Consider the following 24498-nt stretch of genomic DNA (forward strand, 5'->3'; position numbering starts at 1 on the left):
TTTGTTCCTGTCTCTGTGTTATAGTTCTCCAGATAGGCTGTAATTAGTTTCACGTTCCGTTCTGTTGTTTTGTATTTAGTATTCAGTTATTTTCATGTACCGAGTCTTCCTTCATTAAAGTCATGAGTAACCTACACGCTGCATTTGGTCAGACTCTGTTCATTCAACAGACGAACGCCGTGACAGCAGCATAGTCGATGGATCCCTACGGATAGACAGGTTTCAACCGGTCAGGTATAAAAAGACATTCAGCCATCTAATTGACGAAGAAAGGCTGAAAACAAAATGTCTGTCAATCAGTGTACTATATCACTGACTGGCTTTGATCACAATGGTGACACATTGTTCTATATCAAAAGACAGACTCAGCTAAATAAAACTGCACATCAACACGAGGCAACTGGCAACCATATGGCCATGGATGGTGTATCAAGTTTCATTTTTCAAAGTAAAGTATAAATTCAGAAAAAAAGACTGACAGTACATCAGAAATAAATTAATTTGTGTAATGAATGCATAGCAACGTATAAAGAGTAAGACTACCAGCAATAACAGTCAGTAACAGTCGGACTAGTCAGTGACAGTCAGTAACTGAGACTACAGTCAGTAACAATGAGATTACAGTCAGTAACAGTGAGACTAGTCAGTGACAGTCAGTAACAGTGAGACTAGTCAGTAACAATGAGATTACAGTCAGTAACAGTGAGATTATAGTCAGGAACAGTCAGTAACAATGAGATTACAGTTAGTAACAGTGAGAGTATAGTCAGTAACAGTCAGTAACAATGAGATTACAGTCAGTATGTCAGACTAGTCAGTAACAATGATATGACAGTAAATAAATCAGACTAGTCAATAACAGTCAGTAACAGTGAGATTACAGTCAGTAACAGTCAGACTAGTCACTAACAGTCAGTAACAGTGACAAAACAGTCAGTAACTGAGATTACAGTCAGTAACGGTGAGATTAGTCAGTAACATTCAGATTACAGTCAGACTACAGTCAGTAACAGTGAGACTACAGTCTACAGCAGCGTTTTAGTATGTCTGAACCCCTCACTCGCTGCCAGCTTTCATCAGAGGTGGGGCTCACCTCCCAGCTCTCTCTGCTCCCCTTTAACTGATGATTGTGTGAACGCTCCCCTTCAGAAGTACTTATCAAGCTGCAAGGTTAACTCTGCCCCAAGGGAGGAGCTGCTGTGGGTCAACAACAAATGAGAGCGGCGAGAAAGAGGAGCGATACAACAAAGGAACTTCATTTCTTTAACCTCCCCATTGTCACGTTCTTTCAAAATCGAACCCAGAAGCAGACCAGGACAAGGAGAGTAGGAAGAAGGTGAGTATTTATTTACAAGTGAATGTGAATGGGTAGATATATCCAGGTGGCGTAGCGGGCAGCGGTGGGGAGTTGATGGGAGTAAATAGGTGGATCCAATGGGGTAGTGGAATCCTCCTCCGACCAGGCGGGAATGGGGTAAATGATCCGGGTGAGTAACTGAAGACAGAACAAACGGAGGTAAGTTTAAGGCAAGCAATACGTAAAACACAACAAAACAACAAATTCTATCCAACTTGAGGCTGATACTATGGCACAACATACTGTTCATGGCTAACGATCCGGCAGGGAATGGATGTCAGGTCAGAGCTTTTGAAGGGGAGAGGTGATCATCAGGACAGGTGTGCAGATTACTGATGGGATACAGGTGCGGGTGAACATCGATCTCCCAACAAGCTAATTCGCCCGGCAACCAGACAGGGTGCGTTCCAGGACACCGGAAACACACTCCAGGACAGAAACACAGGCAAACAGACTCAGGAAGCGGGATTCGTGACAGTACCCCCCCCCCCTCCGACAAACGCCACCGTGCGGACTACCTGGAGCGCCAGGGTGGAGGCGGTAGAAGTCACGAAGCAGGTCGTCATCAAGGATCTGACGCCGAGGAATCGAACTCCTCTCCTCTGGACCATATCCTTCCCAATCCACGAGATATTGGAAACCTCGACCCCGCCGTCTGGAATCCATTATGCGGCGCACCGTGTAGGCAGGACCACCTCCGATCATCCGAGGAGGAGGACGAGGAGGAGGGGGCAACAGAGGACTGAGGAGAACCGGCTTGAGGCAGGAGACATGAAAGGTGGGGTGTACTCGAAGCGTTGCCGGCAATTTGAGTCGGACCACAACAGGGTTAAGGATTCTCTCCACCAGAAACGGACCAATGAACTTTGGTGACAGTTTCCTCGACTCAGTCCGTAGAGGAAGATCCCATGTAGCCAACCAAACCTTATCTCCGGTGGTATAAGCGGGAGCAGGAATACGGCGACGATTCGACTGGATCTGATACCGGTCAGAAACTCTAAGGAGGACCTTCCTGGCCCGATGCCAGGTCCGGTGGCAACGACGAATGTGGGCCTGGACAGAAGGAACCGAAAGATCCCTCTCCTGAGAAGGAAACAAGGGAGGTTGGTATCCGTACAGGCATTGGAAGGGGGACACCCCAGTGGCAGATGAAGGAAGGGTATTATGGGCATACTCGACCCAGGGTAATTGAGATGACCAAGAGGTGGGATCAGAGGAGACAAGACAACGCAGCGTGGACTACATCTTCTGGTTGGCTCTCTCCGCCTGACCATTAGATTGTGGGTGAAATCCAGAAGTGAGACTGACTGTAGCTCCAATGGCCAAACAGAAGGATCTCCAGACAGCAGAGGTAAACTGAGGACCACGGTCAGAAATCATGTCACTGGGCAATCCGTGGACCCTGAAAACCTCCCTAACCAGGATCTCGGACGTCTCCGTGGCAGATGGAAGCTTGGAGAGAGGGACAAAATGAGCAAACTTGCTGAATCTGTCCACAATGGTCAGAATGACCGTGTTCCCAACAGAAGGGGGCAATCCCGTGACAAAATCCAGGGCCAGATGCGACCAAGGTCGCCGAGGAATAGGTAGGGGGTGAAGAAGCCCAGAGCTGGGCCGATTGGTACTTTTGTTCTGAGCACAAACAGGACATGCGGCAAGAAATCTCCGGGTATCTTCTCCCATGGCAGGCCACCAAAATCGTCTGCGCAGTAGCGCCATAGTCCGAGCAATGCCAGGGTGACAAGCTATCTTGCTGGCGTGGGACCACTGAAGCACAGCAGAACGGACCGACTCAGGCACGAACAACCGACCGGGTGGACCGTTACCGGGGCCGGGCTGCGTCCGAAGGGCCACCGTCACATCCTCCTCAATCCTCCATGTAACTGCTCGCACGACAAGGTTCTGGGGAAGAATCTTCTCAGTCTTGGCCCCACTCTCATCCGTCTTGGAGAACATCCGGGACAAGGCGTCCGTTTTGCCGTTCTTCGACCCAGGTCGGAACGTCAGGGAAAAATTGAAGCGTCCAAAAAACAAAGCTCACCTGGCCTGACGGGAGTTTAGACGTTTAGCCGATTGCACATAAGCCAGATTCTTGTGGTCAGGCCAGACCACAAACTGTTGCTCCGCTCCCTCCAACCAGTGACGCCACTCCTCCAAGGCAAGCTTCACAGCGAGAAGCTCCCGGTTACCCACATCATAGTTTCTCTCAGCTGGTGAAAGACGACAAGAGTAGAAGGCACAGGGATGGAGTTTACCATCAGTGGAGCTACGTTGGGACAGGATGGCGCCCACCCCCACATCAGACGCGTCCACCTCCACAACAAACTGACGGGGCGGCCACCCGGCTGTAATCAAGGATAAACCTGCGATAGAAGTTTGCAGCTCCAGAGATTCCTGGGATTTGCAATCTCGTACCGGGCCGGGCCCAATCCCGAACCGCCCGAACCTTCTCTTGGTCCATCTTGATCTCACCCCTGGAGATTATGTACCCGAGGAAGGATGTAGTGTGGGTGTGAAAATCACACTTCTCTGCCTTCACAAACAGACGGTTCTCCAATAACCGCTGCAGGACCTGCATAACATGCTGGATGTGGCTGGAAAGCACCTTGGAGAAAATCAGGATGTCATCCAGGTAAACGAACACAAACAGACCGATCATATCCCTCAGCACGTCATTCACCAAACCTTGGAACACTGCTGGAGCGTTGGAAAGTCCAAACGGCATCACCTGGTACTCGAAATGTCCCATAGGTGTATTGAATCCAGTCAACCACTCGTCCCACTCTTTGATCCGAACCAGATGATACGCATTGCGTAGATCAAGCTTCGTAAATACAGTAGCACCATGTAAAGAATCGAAAGCGGAGCTCATCAAGGGCAAGGGGTACTTGTTCTTGACCGTAATATCATTCAACCCCCGATAATCAATACACTGTCGAAGAGAGCCATCCTTCTTACTCACAAAAAAAATCCAGCTCCCAGAGGTGATGACAAGGGACGAATGAGACCTGCAGCAAGAGACTCCTTTATGTAGGTCTCCAGGGCTTCCCGCTCAGGTCGAGAAATACTGTATAACCGTCCCTTGGGAAAGGCAGCTCCAGGGAACAGCTTAATTGTACAATCGTAAGGTCGGTGGGGAGGAAGTGACTGAGCTTTCTGCTTACTGAACACCTCACCCAACTCGTGATATGTTTCAGGAACCAGGGACAAATCAGGAGGAGCAGACTCACTGACCCAACTGGGGACAGCATGAGAACAGGCAGTCCTGAGGCAGTTATCATGGCACTCAATGCTCCAACTAGTTACCTTACCAGTCACCCAATCGAACGAAGGATTGTGTTCTCTTAGCCAGGGGTATCCAAGAACCAGAGGAACATGGGGGGAAGGCAAAATGAAAAAAGAAATAACCTCTGAATGATTCCCCGACAACAACATCTTAACCGGTTCAGTCCTCATAGTGATCCGTGCCAGACTACTGCCGTTCAGAGTGGTTGCTTCAATGGCTTCCGGTAATTGCTCCTTGGAAAGTCCCAGCTGTTCCACTAAGTCGGCATCAATGAAGCTGTCATCGGCACCTGAATCCATGAAAGCGTTAATCGCTAAACTCTGATTCTTATTTATGAGGGTAGCAGGAAAACGAGGTCTGACAGGGCTCTTGAGAGGTTGAAACTGGCTCGCTAACAAACCTCCCAAACTTAACGAGCCGAGCAGTTTAACGGGCGCTGAAGACAAACAGAGATGTAATGTCCCGAGCTACCACAGTAGAGGCAGCTGTTGGTCTCACGTCTACGTTGGCGCTCGTCCTTAGTTAACCCGTGCCGCCCCACTTGCATAGGTTCAGGATCTGGCGGCAGGACTCCTCCACTAATCCCGTGTGAGGGAAAATGATCAACCCGTTCTGGTCCACTTCCTGACCCGAATGGTAACCGAGTCTCAGATTGATTAGATGGACCCCACTGCTTCTCCCTCCTCTCTCGGACTCTATTATCTACCCGAATAGCTAAGGTGACCAAACTATCTAGGTCACTAGGCTCTGGATAGGAGATCAGCTCGTCCTTGAGTTGCTCCGACAACCCCTGGTAAAAAGCCGCTTGTAGTGACTCCTCATTCCAACCACTCTCCACAGACAATGTCCTGAACTCGATCATAAAGTCTGCCACACTGCGAGCTCCTTGGCGAAGAGTGAACAAACGTTTAGCTGCGTCCTCACCTCGGACTGGATGGTCAAAAAGCTCTCATCTCTCCCGTGAACTCCAGGTATGAAGCCATGCAGGTCTCCTGTCGTTCCCAAACGGCTGAAGCCCATTCCAGAGCTCTTCCACGCAGCAGTTCAATAACAAAGGCTATCCTAGCCTTGTCAGTGGCGTAAGAATGGGGCTGCAGATCAAACACTAACCCACACTGCATAAGAAATGAACGGCATCTTCCCAAATCCACTTCATATTTATCAGGCGTCGGTACCTTGGGTTCACGGAAGGAAACCGCACCAGACACGGCAGGTGAGATGGGTGAAACAGGTGGTGAATGAATCGCCGGCAAACTGAGCTGATCCTGGATTTGTGTCATGCTAGCAGATAAGTTCTGGATTGAACCCGCTATCTCCTGTAGCGCCGTCTTGTGTTGTCCCAATGTCTTCCCCTGCTGGGTAATGGCATGGCAAACGGAGTCCAGGTCCGCTGGGTTCATCCTTGGCCGGATCGTTCTGTCACGTTCTTTCAAAATCGAACCCAGAAGCAGACCAGGACAAGGAGAGTAGGAAGAAGGTGAGTATTTATTTACAAGTGAATGTGAATGGGTAGATATATCCATGTGGCGTAGCGGGCAGCGGTGGGGAGTTGATGGGAGTAAATAGGTGGATCCAATGGGGTAGTGGAATCCTCCTCCGCCCAGGCGGGAATGGGGTAAATGATCCAGGTGAGTAACTGAAGACAGAACAAACGGAGGTAAGTTTAAGGCAAGCAATACGTAAAAAACAACAAAACAAATTCTATCCAACTTGAGGCTGATACTATGGCACAACATACTGTTCATGGCTAACGATCCGGCAGGGAATGGATGTCAGGTCAGAGCTTTTGAAGGGGAGAGGTGATCCTCAGGACAGGTGTGCAGATTACTGATGGGATACAGGTGCGGGTGAACATCGATCTCCCAACAAGCTAATTCGCACGGCAACCAGACAGGGTGCGTTCCAGGACACCGGAAACACACTCCAGGACAGAAACACAGGCAAACACAGACTCTGGAAGCGGGATTCGTGACACCCATGATGAAATATGTTGTTTCCCCTCTTGAATAAACATAGTTATAGAGGACAGACATCACCAAGGCTGTGTTAAGGTTCCTGCCGCATTCGTCTTCTAAACGAACCGTCATGTCCAGTAGGATAATATTCACTGGTCCTCCGTATACCTTCACACAGGACCCAGAGAGACCTTCATCTACCTCTCTCCCTATCTTCCCCTCCTCTTCTCCTCTCTGCTCTTGAGAGCTGCTATTAGAATGGATAACCCGGCGAGGCGAGGCAGCGGAGTGCTTAGCCAGGCAGCCAGTGACTGAAGGGTCCATTCCATCACTAAGTTATTATCCACAGGCAGAGTATTGCCATTCATCAGAGAGAGAGAGAGAGAGATGAAACTCTGTTTGTCAAGGGAAACGCCCGTTCCACTCTCCTCACCAGGATCAATATATGCCACCGCTATCTCCTCCATTCCCTCCACTACTGAAAAAGTAATTATACAGGAGCAATGTTACAATGTTGACAATCGATAGCTCAGTCAGGTTGGGTTAAGGTCTGGAGAGCAGGGGTGGGGACGGGGGACGGGACGAGGGTTTAGTCAGCTGCTGGGGTCAACAGCGACACCTTGAAACAAAGGACGTCCTGTCTGTCTGTCTGTCCGTCCCCCCGTCCATCTGTCTGTCTGTCTGTCCCCCGTCCGTCTGTCTGTCTGTCTGTACCCCCGTCCGTCTGTCTGTGTCTCTACCCCCGTCCGTCTGTCTGTCTGTCTGTCTGTCTGTCTGTCTCTACCCCCGTCCGTCTGTCCGTCCGTCTGTCCCCCCGTCCGTCCGTCCCCCGTCCGTCCGTCCCCCGTCCGTCCCCCGTCCGTCCGTCCCCCCCGTCCGTCCCCCGTCCGTCCGTCCCCCCGTCCGTCCCCCCGTCCGTCTGTCCCCCCGTCCGTCCGTCCGTCCCCCCGTCCGTCAGTCCGTCCGTCCGTCTGTCCGTCTGTCCGTCTGTCCGCCTCCTTCCACCTGCTCTACATCCTGTTAAGATAGCCATATTGGAACGCCTGGTTTCTGTCTGAAATGGCACCCTATTCCCTATAGTGTAATATTTTTGTACCAGGATCCATAGGGTTCTGGTCAAAGGTAGTGCACTATATAGGGAATAAGGGTGCCATTTGGGAGGCAGAGAGTGGTGGACAAGGGAGGCCTTTGGTGTTTCATGGAGATGCAGACTTTTCACTCAGCAACGCAACTTAGTAAGTATCAAACTTGAATAAATGCATGTGACAAAAGATAGTTCCCAGAATCCTGGTAGATCAGAGGTTGGTGTGATTGGGTGAAATGTGTTTTCCAATTCATGAGAACTATAAAAACAAAGCCAACATATATATATATATATACACAAAAGTATGTGGACGCCTCTTCAAATGAGTGGATTCAGCTATTTCAGCCACACCCGTTGCTGTCCTCGGTTGCAACACTCACTACCAAGTTCCAAACTGCCTCTGGAATCAACGCCAGCGCAATAACTGTTCGTTGGGCGCTTCATGAAATGGGTTTCTATTGCCGAGCAGCCGCACACAAGCCTAAGATCACCATGCGCAATGACAAACATGGTGGAAAGCTCGCCGCCATTGGACTCTGGAAAACGTGTTCTCTGGAGTGATGAATCACGCTTCACCATCTGGCAGTCCAATGGATGAATCTGGGTTTGGTGTATGCCAGTAAAACGCTACCTGCCTGAATGCATAGCGCCAGCTGTAAAGTTTGGTGGAGGAGGAATAATGGTCTGGGGCTGTTCTTCATGGTTCGGGCTAGGCCCCTTAGTTCCAGTGAAGGGAAATCTTAATGCTACAACATACAATGACATTCAAGACGATTCTGTGCTTCCAAATTTGTGGCAACAGTATGTTTCAGTATGACAATGCCCCCGTGTACTAAGCAATGCAGAAATGTTTTATCGAGTTCGGTGTGGAAGAACTTGATTGGCCTGCACAGAGCCCTGATCTGAACCCCATCAAACGACTTTGGGATGAATTGGAACGCCGACTCCGAGCCAGGCCTAATCGCACAACATCAGTGCCCGAAAAGCTTCCCCAAAAGAGTGGAGGCTGTTACAGCAGCAAAGGAGGTACCAACTCCATATTAATGCCCAGAATTTTGGAATGAGATGTCGAGCAGGTGTCCACTGACTTGCCTAGTTAAATAAAGGGGGGGAAAAAAATATCTGACATGTTACTGATCATTCATTGGAGTTGGGCAGTGTTATGGGTGGACCAACGCCATATTATCAATGCCCATGATTCTGGAATGAGATGTTTGATGAGCAGGTGTCCACATACTTTTGGTCATGTAGAGTAGAAATGACATTGACAGCAGTACATTTATTTGTTTATTTAACCTTTATTTTACTTGGCAAGTCAGTTAAGAACAAATTCTTATTTTACAATGACGGACAACCCTAACCTGGCCGACGCTGGGCCAATTGGGCGTAGTTCTATGGGACTCCCGATTACGTCCGGTTATGATACAGCCCGGGATCGTAGTGGGGTATGGAATAACGCCTCTAGCACTGAGATGCAGTGCCTTAGACCGCTGTGATACAGCCTGGGTCTGTAGTGACGTCTCTAGCACTGAGATGCAGTGCCTTAGACCGCTGTGATACAGCCTGGGTCTGTAGTGACGTCTCTAGCACTGAGATGCAGTGCCTTAGACCGCTGTGATACAGCCTGGGTCTGTAGTGACGTCTCTAGCACTGAGATGCAGTGCCTTAGACCGCTGTGATACAGCCTGGGTCTGTAGTGACGTCTCTAGCACTGAGATGCAGTGCCTTAGACCGCTGTGATACAGCCTGGGTCTGTAGTGACGTCTCTAGCACTGAGATGCAGTGCCTTAGACCGCTGCGACACCCGGAGCCCTTAAAGAAGATAAATACAAAACTTGCATGGTTATTATCATAGTTTAAGACTTGTAGTTAAAGGCGGTGTGTATTATCCGAGAATGAATTCATCAGCCTTGCCTTGATGTCTCCTTTCTCTTGACAACACTGAACTTTATAATCCAGTGACAGGGGTCAGGGGGTCACAGCAGAGGGACGAGGGGCCAGAGAAAATCACTCACTCACACAGTGGAGAAAATTCTAACATCCAATTTTCAACTTGATTTATCAGTGTGAAGCTCAAACTGATAGGTTGCTGTGATGGGAGGAGGGAGAGAGAGGGAGGAGAGGAGGAAGAAGGAAAGGGGGGAGGGGTGGGGAAGGAGGAGGGGAGCTGTCTCAGAGCTGCATCAAAGGTTTCTCGTTCTGATTTAGCACAGCGGATCAATACAACCCTATACTGTTTCAATTTGAACACTATTGATTTTGTGATGTCAACTCAATACAGAGCACATTCATCATCGGGCAAAAGCAGAAAGTATGATCCAACAGCCTGCTGGGCTGATCACACACCTTAACACAGCCCTACTACCTACTGGGCTGGTCACACTGCCTTAACACAGCCCTACTACCTACTGGGCTGGTCACACTGCCTTAACACAGCCCTACCACCTACTGGGCTGGTCACACTGCCTTAACACAGCCCTACTACCTACTGGGCTGGTCACACTGCCTTAACACAGCCCTACTACCTACTGGGCTGGTCACACTGCCTTAACACAGCCCTACTACCTACTGGGCTGGTCACACTGCCTTAACACAGCCCCTACCTACTGGGCTGGTCACACTGCCTTAACACAGCCCTACTACCTACTGGGCTGGTCACACTGCCTTAACACAGCCCTACCACCTACTGGGCTGGTCACACTGCCTTAACACAGCCCTACTACCTACTGGGCTGGTCACACTGCCTTAACACAGCCCTACCACCTACTGGGCTGGTCACACTGCCTTAACACAGTCCTACCACCTACTGGGCTGGTCACACTGCCTTAACACAGCCCTACCACCTACTGGGCTGATCACACACCTTAACACAGCCCTAACTGGGCACAGCCCTACTACCTACTGGGCTGGTCACACTGCCTTAACACAGCCCTACCACCTACTGCTGGCACAGCCCTACTACCTACTGGGCTGGTCACTGGGCTGGTCACTGCCTTAACACAGCCCTACACCTACTGGGCTGGTCACACTGCCTTAACACAGCCCCACCTACTGGGCTGGTCACACTGCCTTAACACAGCCCTACCACCTACTGGGCTGATCACACACCTTAACACAGCCCTACCACCTACTGGGCTGGTCACACTGCCTTAACACAGCCCTACTACCTACTGGGCTGGTCACACTGCCTTAACACAGCCCTACTACCTACTGGGCTGGTCACACTGCCTTAACACAGCCCTACTACCTACTGGGCTGGTCACACTGCCTTAACACAGCCCTACTACCTACTGGGCTGGTCACACTGCCTTAACACAGCCCTACTACCTACTGGGCTGGTCACACTGCCTTAACACAGCACTACTATCTACTGGGCTGGTCACACTGCCTTAACACAGCCCTACTACCTACTGGGCTGGTCACACTGCCTTAACACAGTCCTACCACCTACTGGGCTGATCACACACCTTAACACAGCCCTACTACCTACTGGGCTGGTCACACTGCCTTAACACAGCCCTACTACCTACTGGGCTGGTCACACTGCCTTAACACAGCCCTACTACCTACTGGGCTGGTCACACTGCCTTAACACAGCCCTACTACCTACTGGGCTGGTCACACTGCCTTAACACAGCCCTACTACCTACTGGGCTGGTCACACTGCCTTAACACAGCCCTACTACCTACTGGGTTGGTCACACTGCCTTAACACAGCCCTACTACCTACTGGGCTGGTCACACTGCCTTAACACAGCCCTACTACCTACTGGGCTGGTCACACTGCCTTAACACAGCCCTACCACCTACTGGGCTGGTCACACTGCCTTAACACAGCCCTACCACCTACTGGGCTGGTCACACTGCCTTAACACAGCCCTACCACCTACTGGGCTGGTCACACTGCCTTAACACAGCCCTACCACCTACTGGGCTGGTCACACTGCCTTAACACAGCCCTACTACCTACTGGGCTGGTCACACTGCCTTAACACAGCCCTACCACCTACTGGGCTGGTCACACTGCCTTAACACAGCCCTACTACCTACTGGGCTGGTCACACTGCCTTAACACAGCCCTACTACCTACTGGGCTGGTCACACACCTTAACACAGTCCTACCACCTACTGGACTGGTCACACACCTTAACACAGCCCTACCACCTACTGGGCTGGTCACACTGCCTTAACACAGCCCTACCACCTACTGGGCTGGTCACACTGCCTTAACACAGCCCTACTACCTACTGGGCTGGTCACACTGCCTTAACACAGCCCTACTACCTACTGGGCTGGTCACACACCTTAACACAGTCCTACCACCTACTGGACTGGTCACACACCTTAACACAGTCCTACCACCTACTGGGCTGATCACACACCTTAACACAGCCCTACCACCTACTGGGCTGGTCACACTGCCTTAACACAGCCCTACCACCTACTGGGCTGGTCACACACCTTAACACAGTCCTACCACCTACTGGGCTGGTCACACTGCCTTAAACAGCCCTACCACCTACTGGGCTCATCTCAAATCAAATCAAAGTTTATTTGTCACGTGCGCCGAATACAACAGGTGTAGGTAGACCTTACAGTGAAATGTTTACTTACAGGCTCTAACCAATAGTGCAAAACAAGGTATTAGGTGAACAATAGGTAGGTAAAGAAATAAAACAACAGTAAAAAGACAGGCTATATACAGTAGCAAGGCAATAAAAGTAGCGAGGCTACATACAGACACCGGTTAGTCAGGCTGATTGAGGTAGTATGTACATATAGTTAAAGTGACTATGCATATATGATGAACAGAGAGTATCTAGTTAATTCATATAAAAGGTAATATGATCGCAGAGAGATTTTGTATGTATCCCAAATGGCATGTATTCCCCATGTAGTGCACAAATGTTGACCAGAGCCAAATGGGCCCTATATAGTGATTAGGGTACCATTTGGGATGTAGCGATTGGCTTTCCATTCGTGTGCAGTGTCTCCTTGTCACACAGTGTAACGATCAGATGTCATAATGGTTTCTGAACACATCTGAAAATGCATTATGTTACTAATTCAAAATATTACGGTTGTGTAAAAACCTGCAACAAATTGTCCACTATAGCCATCAGCAGTAGTTTCACCTGGCTGAGTATATTAAATATATAATTCTGTTGATAAAACGTTCCACACAGATGATCAATATCCTCTGGCTAGTCTCCAGGCAGAACTTAAGGTTAAAGGAAAAACAATTTCTGTGCAGGCAAGCATTCACACACACACACACACACACACACACACACACACACACACACACACACACACACACACACACACACACACACACACACACACACACACACACACACACACACACACACACACACACACACACACACACACACACCCCCCTCAGAATGCTGGAGGGCTTTCTATTTTACAAGAGCAGCATAAATGGGAAAGTTAATGTAGCATTGAATAAGGCTGAGCTGCTACACTGCCCTGAGCTCATGAACATATTGCAGCATTTTTCTTCTCCAGCAGGTCACCATTAAATGGGATTTTGTTTGAAGTTTTTCAGTATAATTTACAATGCTCCCCCTCTCAGCAACCTTTTGTTCCAATACTAATGCTATCCCTGGAGATACATTCTATAAATATTTGAATACGTAAATCTACAGTAGCAGCCCACAATTCATTCTTATATGTTTTTCCATGGGTACTTTACTTATACTACTGTTGGTCTGTTTTATGAATTTCTCAATCAGAACTGCATGGCATATGATCAAACATACCATAGAATATGCTGAAATATATACACAATGCTCAAACATTTGGTAAGTTGGTGAAGGACAAGTTCTGGCCTGGTTTAGATCTTATCTGTCGGAAAGATATCAGTTTGTCTCTGTGAATGGTTTGTCCTCTGACAAATTAACTGTAAATTTCGGTGTTCCTCAAGGTTCCGTTTTAGGACCACTATTGTTTTCACTATATATTTTACCTCTTGGTGATGTCATTCAAAAACATAATGTTAACTTTCACTGCTATGCGGATGACCCACAGCTGTACATTTCAATAAAACATGGTGAATCCCCAAAATTGCCCTCGCAAGAAGCCTGTGTTTCAGACTTAAGGAAGAGACAAAACAGAGATGCTTGTTCTAGGTCCCAAGAAACAAAGAGATCTTCCGTTGAATCTGACAATTAATCTTAATGGTTGTACAGTCATCTCAAATAAAACTGTGAAGGAACTCGGTGTTACTCTGGACCCTGATCTCTCTTTTGAAGAACATATCAAGACTGTTTCAAGGAGAGCTTTTTTCCATCTACTTACGTAACATTTCAAAAATCAGAAACTTTCTCTCCAAAAATGATGCAGAAAAATTAATCCATGCTTTTGTCACGTCTAGGTCAGATTACTGCAATGCTCTACTTTCCAGCTACCCGGACAAAGCACTAAATAAACTTCAGTTAGTGCTAAATACGGCTGCTAGAATGCTGACCAGAACCCCAAAATTGTATCATATTACTCTTATTCTTTATTGAAGACTCATCTCTTCAGTGGGTCATATGATTGAGTGTAGTCTGGCCCAGGAGTGTGAAGGTGAACAGAAAGGCTCTGGATCAACGAACCGCCCTTGCTGTCTCTGCCTGGCCATTTATCACAGTGCCATCCGTTTTGTCACTAAAGCACCTTATACCACCCACCACTGCGACTTGTATGCTCTAGTCGGCTGGCCCTCGCTACATATTCGTCGCCAGACCCACTGGCTCCAGGTAATCTACAAGTCCATGCTAGGTAAAGCTCCGCCTCACTGGTCACGATGCCAACACCCACCCGTAGCACACGCTCCAGCAGGTGTATCTCACTGATCATCCCTAAAACCAACACCTCATTTGGCCGCCTTTCGTTCCAGTTCTCTGCTGCCTGTGACTGGAACAAATTGCAAAAATCGCTGAAGTTGGAGACTTTTATCTCCCCCACCAACTTCAAACATCTGCTATCTGAGCAGCTAACCGATCGCTGCAGCTGTACATAGTCTATCGGTAAATAGCCCACCCATTTTTACCTACCTCATCCCCATACTGTTTTTATTTATTTACTTTTCTGCTCTTTTGCACACCAATATCTCTACCTGTTCATGACCATCTGATCATTTATCACTCCAGTGTTAATCTGCAAAATTGTAATTATTCGCCTACCTCCTCATGCCTTTTGCACACAATGTATATAGACTCCCTTTTTTTCTACTGTGTTATTGACTTGTTAATTGTTTACTCCATGTGTAACTCTGTGTTGTCTGATTCACACTGCTATGCTTTATCTTGGCCAGGTCGCAGTTGCAAATGAGAACTTGTTCTCAACTAGCCTACCTGGTTAAATAAAGGTGAAATAAAAAATAAATAAATAAATAAATATCTGGAGTACTTCTACTGTCCTATCCGGTGTCCTGTGTGAATTTAAGTATGCTCTCTCTAATTCTCTCTTTCTTTCTCTCTCTCAGAGGGCCTGAGCTCTAGGACCATGCCACAGGACTACCTGACATGATGACTCCCTTCTCTCCCCAGTCCACCTGGCCGTGCTGCTGCTCCAGTTTCAACTGTTCTGCCTGTGATTATTATTATTTGACCATGCTGGTCATTTATGAACAATTAAACATCTTGGCCATGTTCTGTTATAATCTCCACCCGGCACAGCCAGAAGAGGACTGGCCACACCACATAGCCTGGTTCTTCTCTAGGTTTCTTCCTAGGTTTTGGCCTTTCTAGGAAGTTTTTCCTAGCCACCGTGCTTCTACACCTTTGGGGTTTTAGGCTGGGTTTCTGTACAGCACTTTGAGATATCAGCTGATGTACGAAGGGCTATATAAATACATTTTATTTGAAGTAATCCATTCAGTTGCTACTGTAGGTAAGGATATCTATAATACAATACAATTCCAAATGTAGTTCAATCTGTGCTATAGTTTGAATCCAAATGGCACCATATTCTGGTCACCTATTCTGGTTAAAAGTCGACAAAAGTAGTGCATTATGTAAGGTATTGCTGCATGCGTAAATAGGCCTATTTCAAAAGTAATGCACTATATAGGGAAAAGAGTGCCATTTGGGAGTCAGACGCACCCATAGATGAATGGTCCAATGATGGTCAGTGTGCATCTGTTTCCAGGGCTGTGTTTGTCAGGTGGGATGATGCATGTCGAAATCACTAAATCTACACGCCACAAAACCCATGCAGAGTACAAGTAGTCTTTAAAACACTCCTCAATCAATCAATCAATCAATTGAATTCTCCTTACAATCTAAACGAAGGTGTATTGTATTTTGTCAATAAAAACATCTGAAAACACAGTACAATTCTTAAAGCACTCAAAATATGATCCAGATGAGTTTTCTGTCGATATTGAGTAAACAACATCCCATTACTGAACATAGCTAGCCATCTGCATGTAGAGAACATATTTAATCATCTGTATTGTGTTTTCAAAATCCAATAAAGAAAGCCAAGCTATGGTTTCGGTGAGAGTAGTGTTCTTTCAGTAAGCAAGGCAAGGTTTGACAGTACCTTTGCTGCACTTGCCACTCGCCAGGTCGTCGTTGTAAATACAGAATTTGTACCTAAGAGGCGTGCCCGATATAAATCTTGTTTTTTAAGAAGCTTCCGAACAGATCATAGCCAATGGCATCAACATCCCAATGAACTTGCATGTCATCGTGACATTACTAGCGGGAAACATAGAGAGAATAGTAGTAGGGGTCTAATCACAAACCATGAGGAACACCTAACTCAACTTTGGAACCCTTAGAGGATTTCCCACCTAGTTGGACAAATGGATACTGCTCAAATGGGTGGTTTCAGCATCACTATTCAGCACTGTCCCACTTCAACCACTGAGTGTGTGTGTGTGGTTGGAAGCAGAGCTAAGGCTCCAACGATCTGTAGTTTTAAAGGCCCAGAGGACACTCCACACATCTTCTAGTACACACATACACACCTCTCTCATACACACACAAACACTCGCACACGTCAGATGCATGCATGCACGCACGCGCACACACACACACACACACACACACACACACACACACACACACACACACACACACACACACACACACACACACACACACACACACACACACACACACACACACACACACACACACACACACACACACACACACACACACACAAACCCCACCCCCAGTCTGATCCCAAGGGGGGTTCAGTCCCTTTGACTGTTACTGAGTTGGTTGACCTGGTCCCTGATGCTTCCCAGCACTGCATTCTGTGGCTCGCAGACCAGGTAATTGTACAGTACAATGAATACTGGAAGTTCTGTTACCCAGCCTGGTCTTAGCTTGACCGTTGGGCCAGCCCAGCTCCAGGTAGCCTCAGCCCTAAACCTTTCACCAGACCCAGTCCACACTTCTGTGCCAGGCTGCTCCAAGCTCTGTGTTTGTTGGTGAGGATGTAAACAGTATATACAGTATATACCCCAGGCATTGCTCTAACCCTACAGCACAGCCCTATATTCCAGCCCAAGGCCTATCCTTCAGTCCCAGCCCAAGGCCTATCCTTCAGCCCCAGCCCTATACCCCAGACCAAGGCCTATCCTTCAGCCCCAGCCCTATACCCCAGCCCAAGGCCTATCCTTCAGCCCCAGCCCAAGGCCTATCCTTCAGCCCCAGCCCTATACCCCAGACCAAGACCTATCCTTCAGCCCCAGCCCTAGCAAGGCCTATCTTTCAGCCCAACCTCTATACCTCAGCCCTAGGTCTTACCTCTGTGCCAGGCTGCCCCAGGCTCCATGCTTATTGGTGAGGATGTTGAGGATCTTCTGTTTGAGCTGGTTGGCAGTTACATGGTCTCTGTGTTTGGCAGCGCTGATCAGGTGATCACACATCTTCTCCTCCTCCCTCCGATCAGCAGCGTACTGGGCACAGTTGGACTATGGAGGGAACACAAGGAGCCATTTTATTATAAACATAGCCATGCTAACATAATGTTAGGTGTTAACATTATGCTAAAACTGGGCAGGGTCTATCACCAGGACTTGATTTTACTTGCACTCTGATTGTATGTACTTTTAAGGTAAGGTGTCCTTGAGTGTCTTGAAAGGCATCTGTGAAATACAACTGTCTGTCTGGTGTTAGCATGGCTATGTTATGTTTTGTATTAATATGTCCTTCCTCTGTTGCAATCCTGTGAAATTAGATTAAAACTGTGAAAATGTGTGAGTCCTTCTAGGGAGAAGGAGAAGAAACCAAAACCATTCAATAGATTCACAGAGGATATTATGGGTGTGTGTGTGCACGTGTGTGTGCACGTGTGAGTAGATGTTATAGCCTGAGCTGTCAAGGTTAGCAGAGCCCATCTCTGCTCCACTACATCAGCAGGGGCCACGTTAGTGAAGAGTCATTTAAACACCGTCGCTGTCTGCTAATGTCTTTTGTTTCACATGGAGAAAAAGAGGGGAATTTGTCCGTTAGAAAGCTTTAATGTCATCTGTTTACATAGGGGTCATAACAAATAATCTGTCCCTATATAAAACTAAACTGTGACAGTGGATGAAGGGCAGGTTGGGTAACAAAGAGAAGTAGCCTGTACTGTAGCCTACATGCATAAATGATTACCAAACAGTGTGACATCAATAGACTGAAACCTGGTGTGTGTTGATGTGTGATGTCGAAGTGGAGTCAGTGCCTGAGTACCAAATGGCACTCTATTCCCTTTATTGTACACTAGTTTAAACCAGGACCCATATGGCTCTGGTAAAAAGTAGTGCACTATATAGGGAATAGGGTGATACTTGGGATGCACAGAGTGATCTCCTGCAGGCAGCATCTCAAGGTAATCTAGATTCTAGAGGAGCCGATCAGGATCTGACTTCATCTTCTCCCTGCTAAAATAAGATTGTCTTGCTACGTCGCCCCGGGGCTGCTCCTTCCTGCTCATATACTAAATCTAATTTGCTAACAGAAGCTGGAAGTTAATTTAATTTCCGGCACTATATTTGAATTGTGTCAGATGTTATACTTCAACATATTCTTCAAATGGCAGATAACTCAATCTCTGCTTGTCATCTCACGTTACCATGTGACACTGTGACAAATATCAAACCTTATTTATCACTTCACAGGATATGAGGCTGCTGCCCTGACTCTCCTGACACCAACCTAATGTAAAAATGTCTATCTGTCTGGGAATGGAGGGTAGGGGGAGGGGGTTGTGAGGGGTAATGTAGTAAAAACAGTGTTGTATGAAACGTGTAGACAGTCTAGAGTTGTCAGACAGAAGGGATGAGGCCAGAGGAGGGATGAGGGCCAGGTAATCTCTGGGTGTTTCTCAAATGACACCCTATGGGCCCTGGTCAGAAGTAGTGCACTGTACAGGGTGCCATTTGAAATGCAGCCTCCTTCGCTACTGGTGACATGGCAGTTGATCTAGCAGGTCAAGTAGCCTCTAGCAGAGGACTACAGGATATCTAACAGCTGCTTGTGGAGGGCTGCTGCCCCAAGATAAGAAACTCATCACTCATGTACAAGCTACTAACAGAGGGGGCAGAAGAGAATTTGTGTGTGTGCATGTTTGTGTACTTGGGTAAAACACTTCCTATATGACTAATAATATGTGAGAGAGCGAGAGCGAGAGAGAGAGAGAGAGAGAGAGAGAGAGAGAGAGAGAGAGAGAGAGAGAGAGAGAGAGAGAGAGAGAGAGAGAGAGAGAGAGAGAGAGAGAGAGAGAGAGAGAGAGAGAGAGAGAGAGAGAGAGAGAGAGAGAGAGAGAGAGAGAGAGAGAGAGAGAGAGAGAGAGAGAGAGAGAGAGAGAGAGAGAGAGAGAGAGAGAGAGAGAGAGAGAGAGAGAGAGAGAGAGAGAGAGAGAGAGAGAGAGAGAGAGAGCGAGAGCGAGAGCGAGAGAGAGAGCGAGAGCGAGAGCGAGAGCGAGAGCGAGAGAGAGAGCGAGAGCGAGAGAGAGAGAGAGAGAGAGAGAGAGAGAGAGAGAGAGAGAGAGAGAGAGAGAGAGAGAGAGAGAGAGAGAGAGAGAGAGAGAGAGAGAGAGAGAGAGAGAGAGAGAGAGAGAGAGAGAGAGATCCGCTGAAATAATTTGCTCCTACAAATATTGAAATTTACATGGTTTTTAGAGTAAAGTACATCGGAAAAAAGCTAAAGAAAACTGCCAGACTGAATAGGCGACAAAACATGCAACAAACAAAGAAGATATGCTTTTGAAAAAATAACTATTTTTCATACAATTGTACAGTTATCTTAGCTAGCTGAATTGTTTACCAGTTTCTAAGCAGTTGCTAGGGACTCTCCTGGAAGAAGCTAGCTAGGTAACAAAGAATATCTAGTTAACAGAAGAAAAGACAAAATAAGACAAAATAAGGACAGCAGAAAAAGGAGATCAAAGTGAAACAGTCCTCTAAAGACACAAGAGAAAATAATACAAGAAGCAATTGTTAACCCACCAGACATCCAAACAGAGAAAAGTTTCAAAGATTTGTTGATAGGACAGAACCATGAATGCCTGTTTGCAGATCTTACCAGTTGCAAAACAAGAGCAAATGTAATATTTAATACCAAACGAGGGCACATATGGAAAATGGTTATTTGCAACCATTTCCCTTTCTCAAAAAAGAGGGGCATCAGCCAAGGATGTCAGATTAGCATTTTTGAAGAAGCTGACCAGAGCAACACGTATCAAACAGTAAACTTACATAATAATGGAACTGTATTGATACAAGGCAATGATTCAAGCCTACAGACTTATTGAGAATATGCTACCCTAAAAGCAGAAGCTGAACTCATCTCAGAAACTGGGGGGAAAAGTCAAGAAGGGAGATGGAGAAAAGCAGGCCCCAACGGTCCCTGTGACCCAGCAAGAAGCCCTCAGTGTCCTTCTTCCTCCAAACACGGCGAGTGGAGTTTAGACCAAAAAGCTAAATTTTTGTCTCATCAGACCACATGACCTTCTCCCATGCCTTCTCTGGATCATCCAGATGGTCATTGGCAAACTTCTGACGGGCCTGGACAAGCGCTGGCTTGAGCAGGGGGACCTTGCGTGCGCTGCATGATTTTAATCCATGATGGCGTAGTGTGTTACTAATGGTTTTCTTTGAGACTGTGGTCCCAGCTGTCTTCAGGTCATTGACCAGGTCCTGCCATGTAGTTCTGGGCTAATCCCTCACCTTCCTCATGATCATTGATGCCCCACGAGGTGAGATCTTGCATGGATTCCCAGACCGAGGGTGATTGCGCCAATAGTTGTTGCCTTCTCACCAAGCTGCTTGCCTATTGCCCCATAGCCCATCCCAGCCTTGTGCAGGTCTACAATTTTATCCCTGATGTCATTACACAGCTCTCTGGTCTTGGCCATTGTGGAGAGGTTGGAGTCTGTTTGATTGAGTGTGTGGACAGGTGTCTTTTATACAGGTAACGAGTTCAAACAGGTGCAGTTAATACAGGTAATGAGTGGAGAACAGGAGGGCTTCTTAAAGAACAGGTCTGTGAGAGCCGGAATTCTTACTGGTTGGTAGGTGATCAAATACTTATGTCATGCAATAAAATGCAAATTAATTACTTAAAAATCATACAATGTAATTTTCTGGATTTTTGTTTTAGATTCCATCTCTCACAGTTGAAGTGTACCTATGATAAAAACAGACCTCTACATGCTTTGTAACTAGTCTAAAACCTGCAAAATCGGCAGTGTATCAAATACTTGTTCTCCACACTGTAGTTACTTAGTGTCCCTCAGGCTATAGAGAAAGTTTACTACCATCAATCAAAATGTTAAACGGGACCGAGACTCAGGTGGAATCATCATTATGCATAAGCAGGACTTAGCACAGAATGAAATGAAAAAAGGTACTAATCACATTTGTCTTAAACTTAACAAAGGTACAATCTATTGTGACAATGATGTATACATATGTGCAGCTTATGCTCCTTCAGATTCATCATATCAGTTTTTTTTGACAATCTCCATACAGAAATCATTACATTTCAGGCATAGGGTAAAGTGCTTCTTTGTGGAGATTTCAATGCAAGAACAGGTTCTGAGCCTGACTACACTGATGTGGGAGGTAACCACCACATATTTGGACACCCCTCCTTGTACAGTAGCCCTATTATAAATAATATAAACAGTCCTGACCAAATACTGAACAAAAATGGGAAGGAGTAAGTGCATCTCTGTCGAGCCTTAGGAATGTACATGCTTAATGGTAGAATCAGAGGGGACTCTTTAGGTCAGTTTACTTACTGCTCAGCTCTTGGGACAAGTGTAGTCGATTATGCCATCACTGACATTGACCCCTCCTCCATTAGTGCATTCACTGACAGACCACAGACACCATTGTCAGATCACAGTCAGATCAACGTGTTTCTGAAGAAATTAACCGGCAGTATTCATTTTTAAAAAACGGCCCAATAAACTCTACAACATAAACCAATCATACAGATGGGCTCCAAACAGTGCAGAGACATTCATTGAAACATTGAACTCAACTGAAATGATGAACTCTATACAGTTTTTCAATAACTCACAGTACCAAAACAATAAAGAAGATGTCAATGTGGCTACTCAAAACATCAACTGCATATTCCAAAAAGCAGCATCGAAAGCAAATTTGAGAAAACCAAAGAAATGCAACATCAGAAACAAAAAACAAAATGTTTCTGAAAAATGGTTTGATAATGAATGTAAAACAATTAGAAAACACCTAAGACAAATGTCAAATGAAAAACATAAGCAGCAAAACCACCCAGAGCTACGATATGAATACTTTGAAACTCTGAAACTGTATAAACATACACTGAAACGCAAGAAATTGAATTATACCAACAAGACACTTGATGAAATTGAAAATGCAATTGACCAAAATCAGTTCTGGAACATGTGGAACAATTTAAGCACGACAAAGCCACAAGAATTGGCCATACAAGATGAAGGAATTTGGAAAACGTATTTTGATAATCGAAACAAAAACATTCCACAAAAATACTTACAACAGAACCAGCTAGAAATGAAAGAAAAATGTAACATCCTTGAATCAGTCATTAAAAACAACCTAAATCCATTAGATGACCCAATAAACCAACAAGAACTAAATGAAAAAATAAAATATATGAAATGAAATGCTGAAAAACACCTGTGTTGCAAAATGCTGTGCTTAAATTGCTCAACATGGTTTTAACTTCTGGCTGCTTTCCTGATGTCTGGAACCAGGGGCTCATCTCCCCTATTCACAAAAGTGGAGACAACTCAGACCCCAATAATTACAGGGGAATTTGCGTAAACAGCAAATTTGGAAAGGTTTTCTGTAGCATTTTGAATTCAAGAATTCAAACCTTTCTTCAAGAAAAAAATGTAATAAGTAAATGTCAAATTGGCTTTCTCCCTAACCATCACACTACTGACCATATATACACCTTACACACACTAATTAATAAACACCACCGCACTACTGACCATATATACACCTTACACACACTAATTAATAAACACGTCCACCAAAAAAAAGAGGACAAAATCTTTGCTTGCTTTATTGACTTTACAAAAGCATTTGATTCTATTTGACTATTCTACAAAATTCTCCAAAGTGGGCTTGGTGGTAAGGTGTACGACTTAATAAAATGTATGTACACAGAAAACAAGTGTGCAATAAAAATCTAAAACCAAAGAACATAATTATTTTCACAAGGGTAGGTAACAACATCTCCACCCTGCCGATCCTCAACACTGGGGCCCCACAAGGGTGCGTTCTGAGCCCTCTCCTGTTCACCCACAACTGCGTGGCCATGCACCCCTCCAACTCAATTGTCAAGTTTGCAGATGACACTACAGTGGTACGTTTGATTACCTACTACGACGAGACGGCCTACTGGGAGGAGGTGAGGGCCCTCGGAGTGTGGTGTCAGGAAAATAACCTCATACTCAACATCAACAAAACAAAGGAGATGATCGTGGACTTCAGGAAACAGCAGAGGGAGCACCCCCCTATCCACATCGATGGGACAGTAGTAGAGAGGGAAGTATCACCGCCTGGTACGGCAGCTGCTCAGCCCACAACCGTAAGGCTCTCCAGAGGGTAGTGAGGTCTGCACAATGCATCACTGGGAGCAAACTACCTGCCCTCCAGGACACCTACACCACCTGATGTCACAGGAAGGCCATAAAGATCAAGGACAACAACCACCCGAGCCATTGCCTGTTCACCCCGCTATCATCCAGAAGGCGAGGTCAGTACAGGTGCATCAAAGCAGTGACCGAGAGACTGAAAACAGCTTCTATCTCAAGGCCATCAGACTGTTAAATAGCCACCACTAACATTGAGTGGCTGCTGCCATACATGCAAAAATATGTATCACTAGCCAGTTTAAACAATGCCACTTAATATAATGTTTACATACCCTACAATACTCATCTCATATGTATATACTGTACTCGATACCATCTACTGCATCTTGCCTATGCCGTTCTGTACCATCACTCATTCATATATATTTATGTACATATTCTTCATCCCTTTACACTTGTGTGTATAAGGTAGTTGTTGTGAAATTGTTAGGTTAGATTACTCGTTGGTTATTACTGCATTGTCGAAACTAGAAGCACAAGCATTTCGCTACACTCGCATTAACATCTGCTTACCATGTGTATGTGACAAATAACATTTGATTTGATTTGATTTTAGTAATGAAAATACAGAAAAGATCATTCAAACTTTGGCTGCATCTAAATTCAAGTCCAAATTCAAGTCTGTAATTTAAAGCACTTCAAACCCAAGAGCTGAGCCCAGAAACGAGCCCTCTCAGTC

General features: G+C 46.4%; 1 protein-coding gene across 7 annotated transcripts in view; it reads right to left on the reverse strand.

The window, feature by feature from the left end:
* LOC124005234 (neurobeachin-like) overlaps positions 1 to 24498 on the reverse strand; it is a 418832-nt gene that overhangs the window by 226532 nt on the left and 167802 nt on the right. For all 7 annotated transcript variants that reach the window (XM_046314300.1, XM_046314299.1, XM_046314297.1 and 4 more), the window contains one exon: positions 17459 to 17625. In XM_046314300.1, coding sequence (XP_046170256.1) covers positions 17459 to 17625 — 167 coding nt within the window. The remainder of the gene's footprint in view (positions 1 to 17458; positions 17626 to 24498) is intronic.

This window comes from Oncorhynchus gorbuscha, linkage group LG19, assembly GCF_021184085.1.
Source record: "Oncorhynchus gorbuscha isolate QuinsamMale2020 ecotype Even-year linkage group LG19, OgorEven_v1.0, whole genome shotgun sequence".
Taxonomy (NCBI): Eukaryota; Metazoa; Chordata; class Actinopteri; order Salmoniformes; family Salmonidae; genus Oncorhynchus; species Oncorhynchus gorbuscha.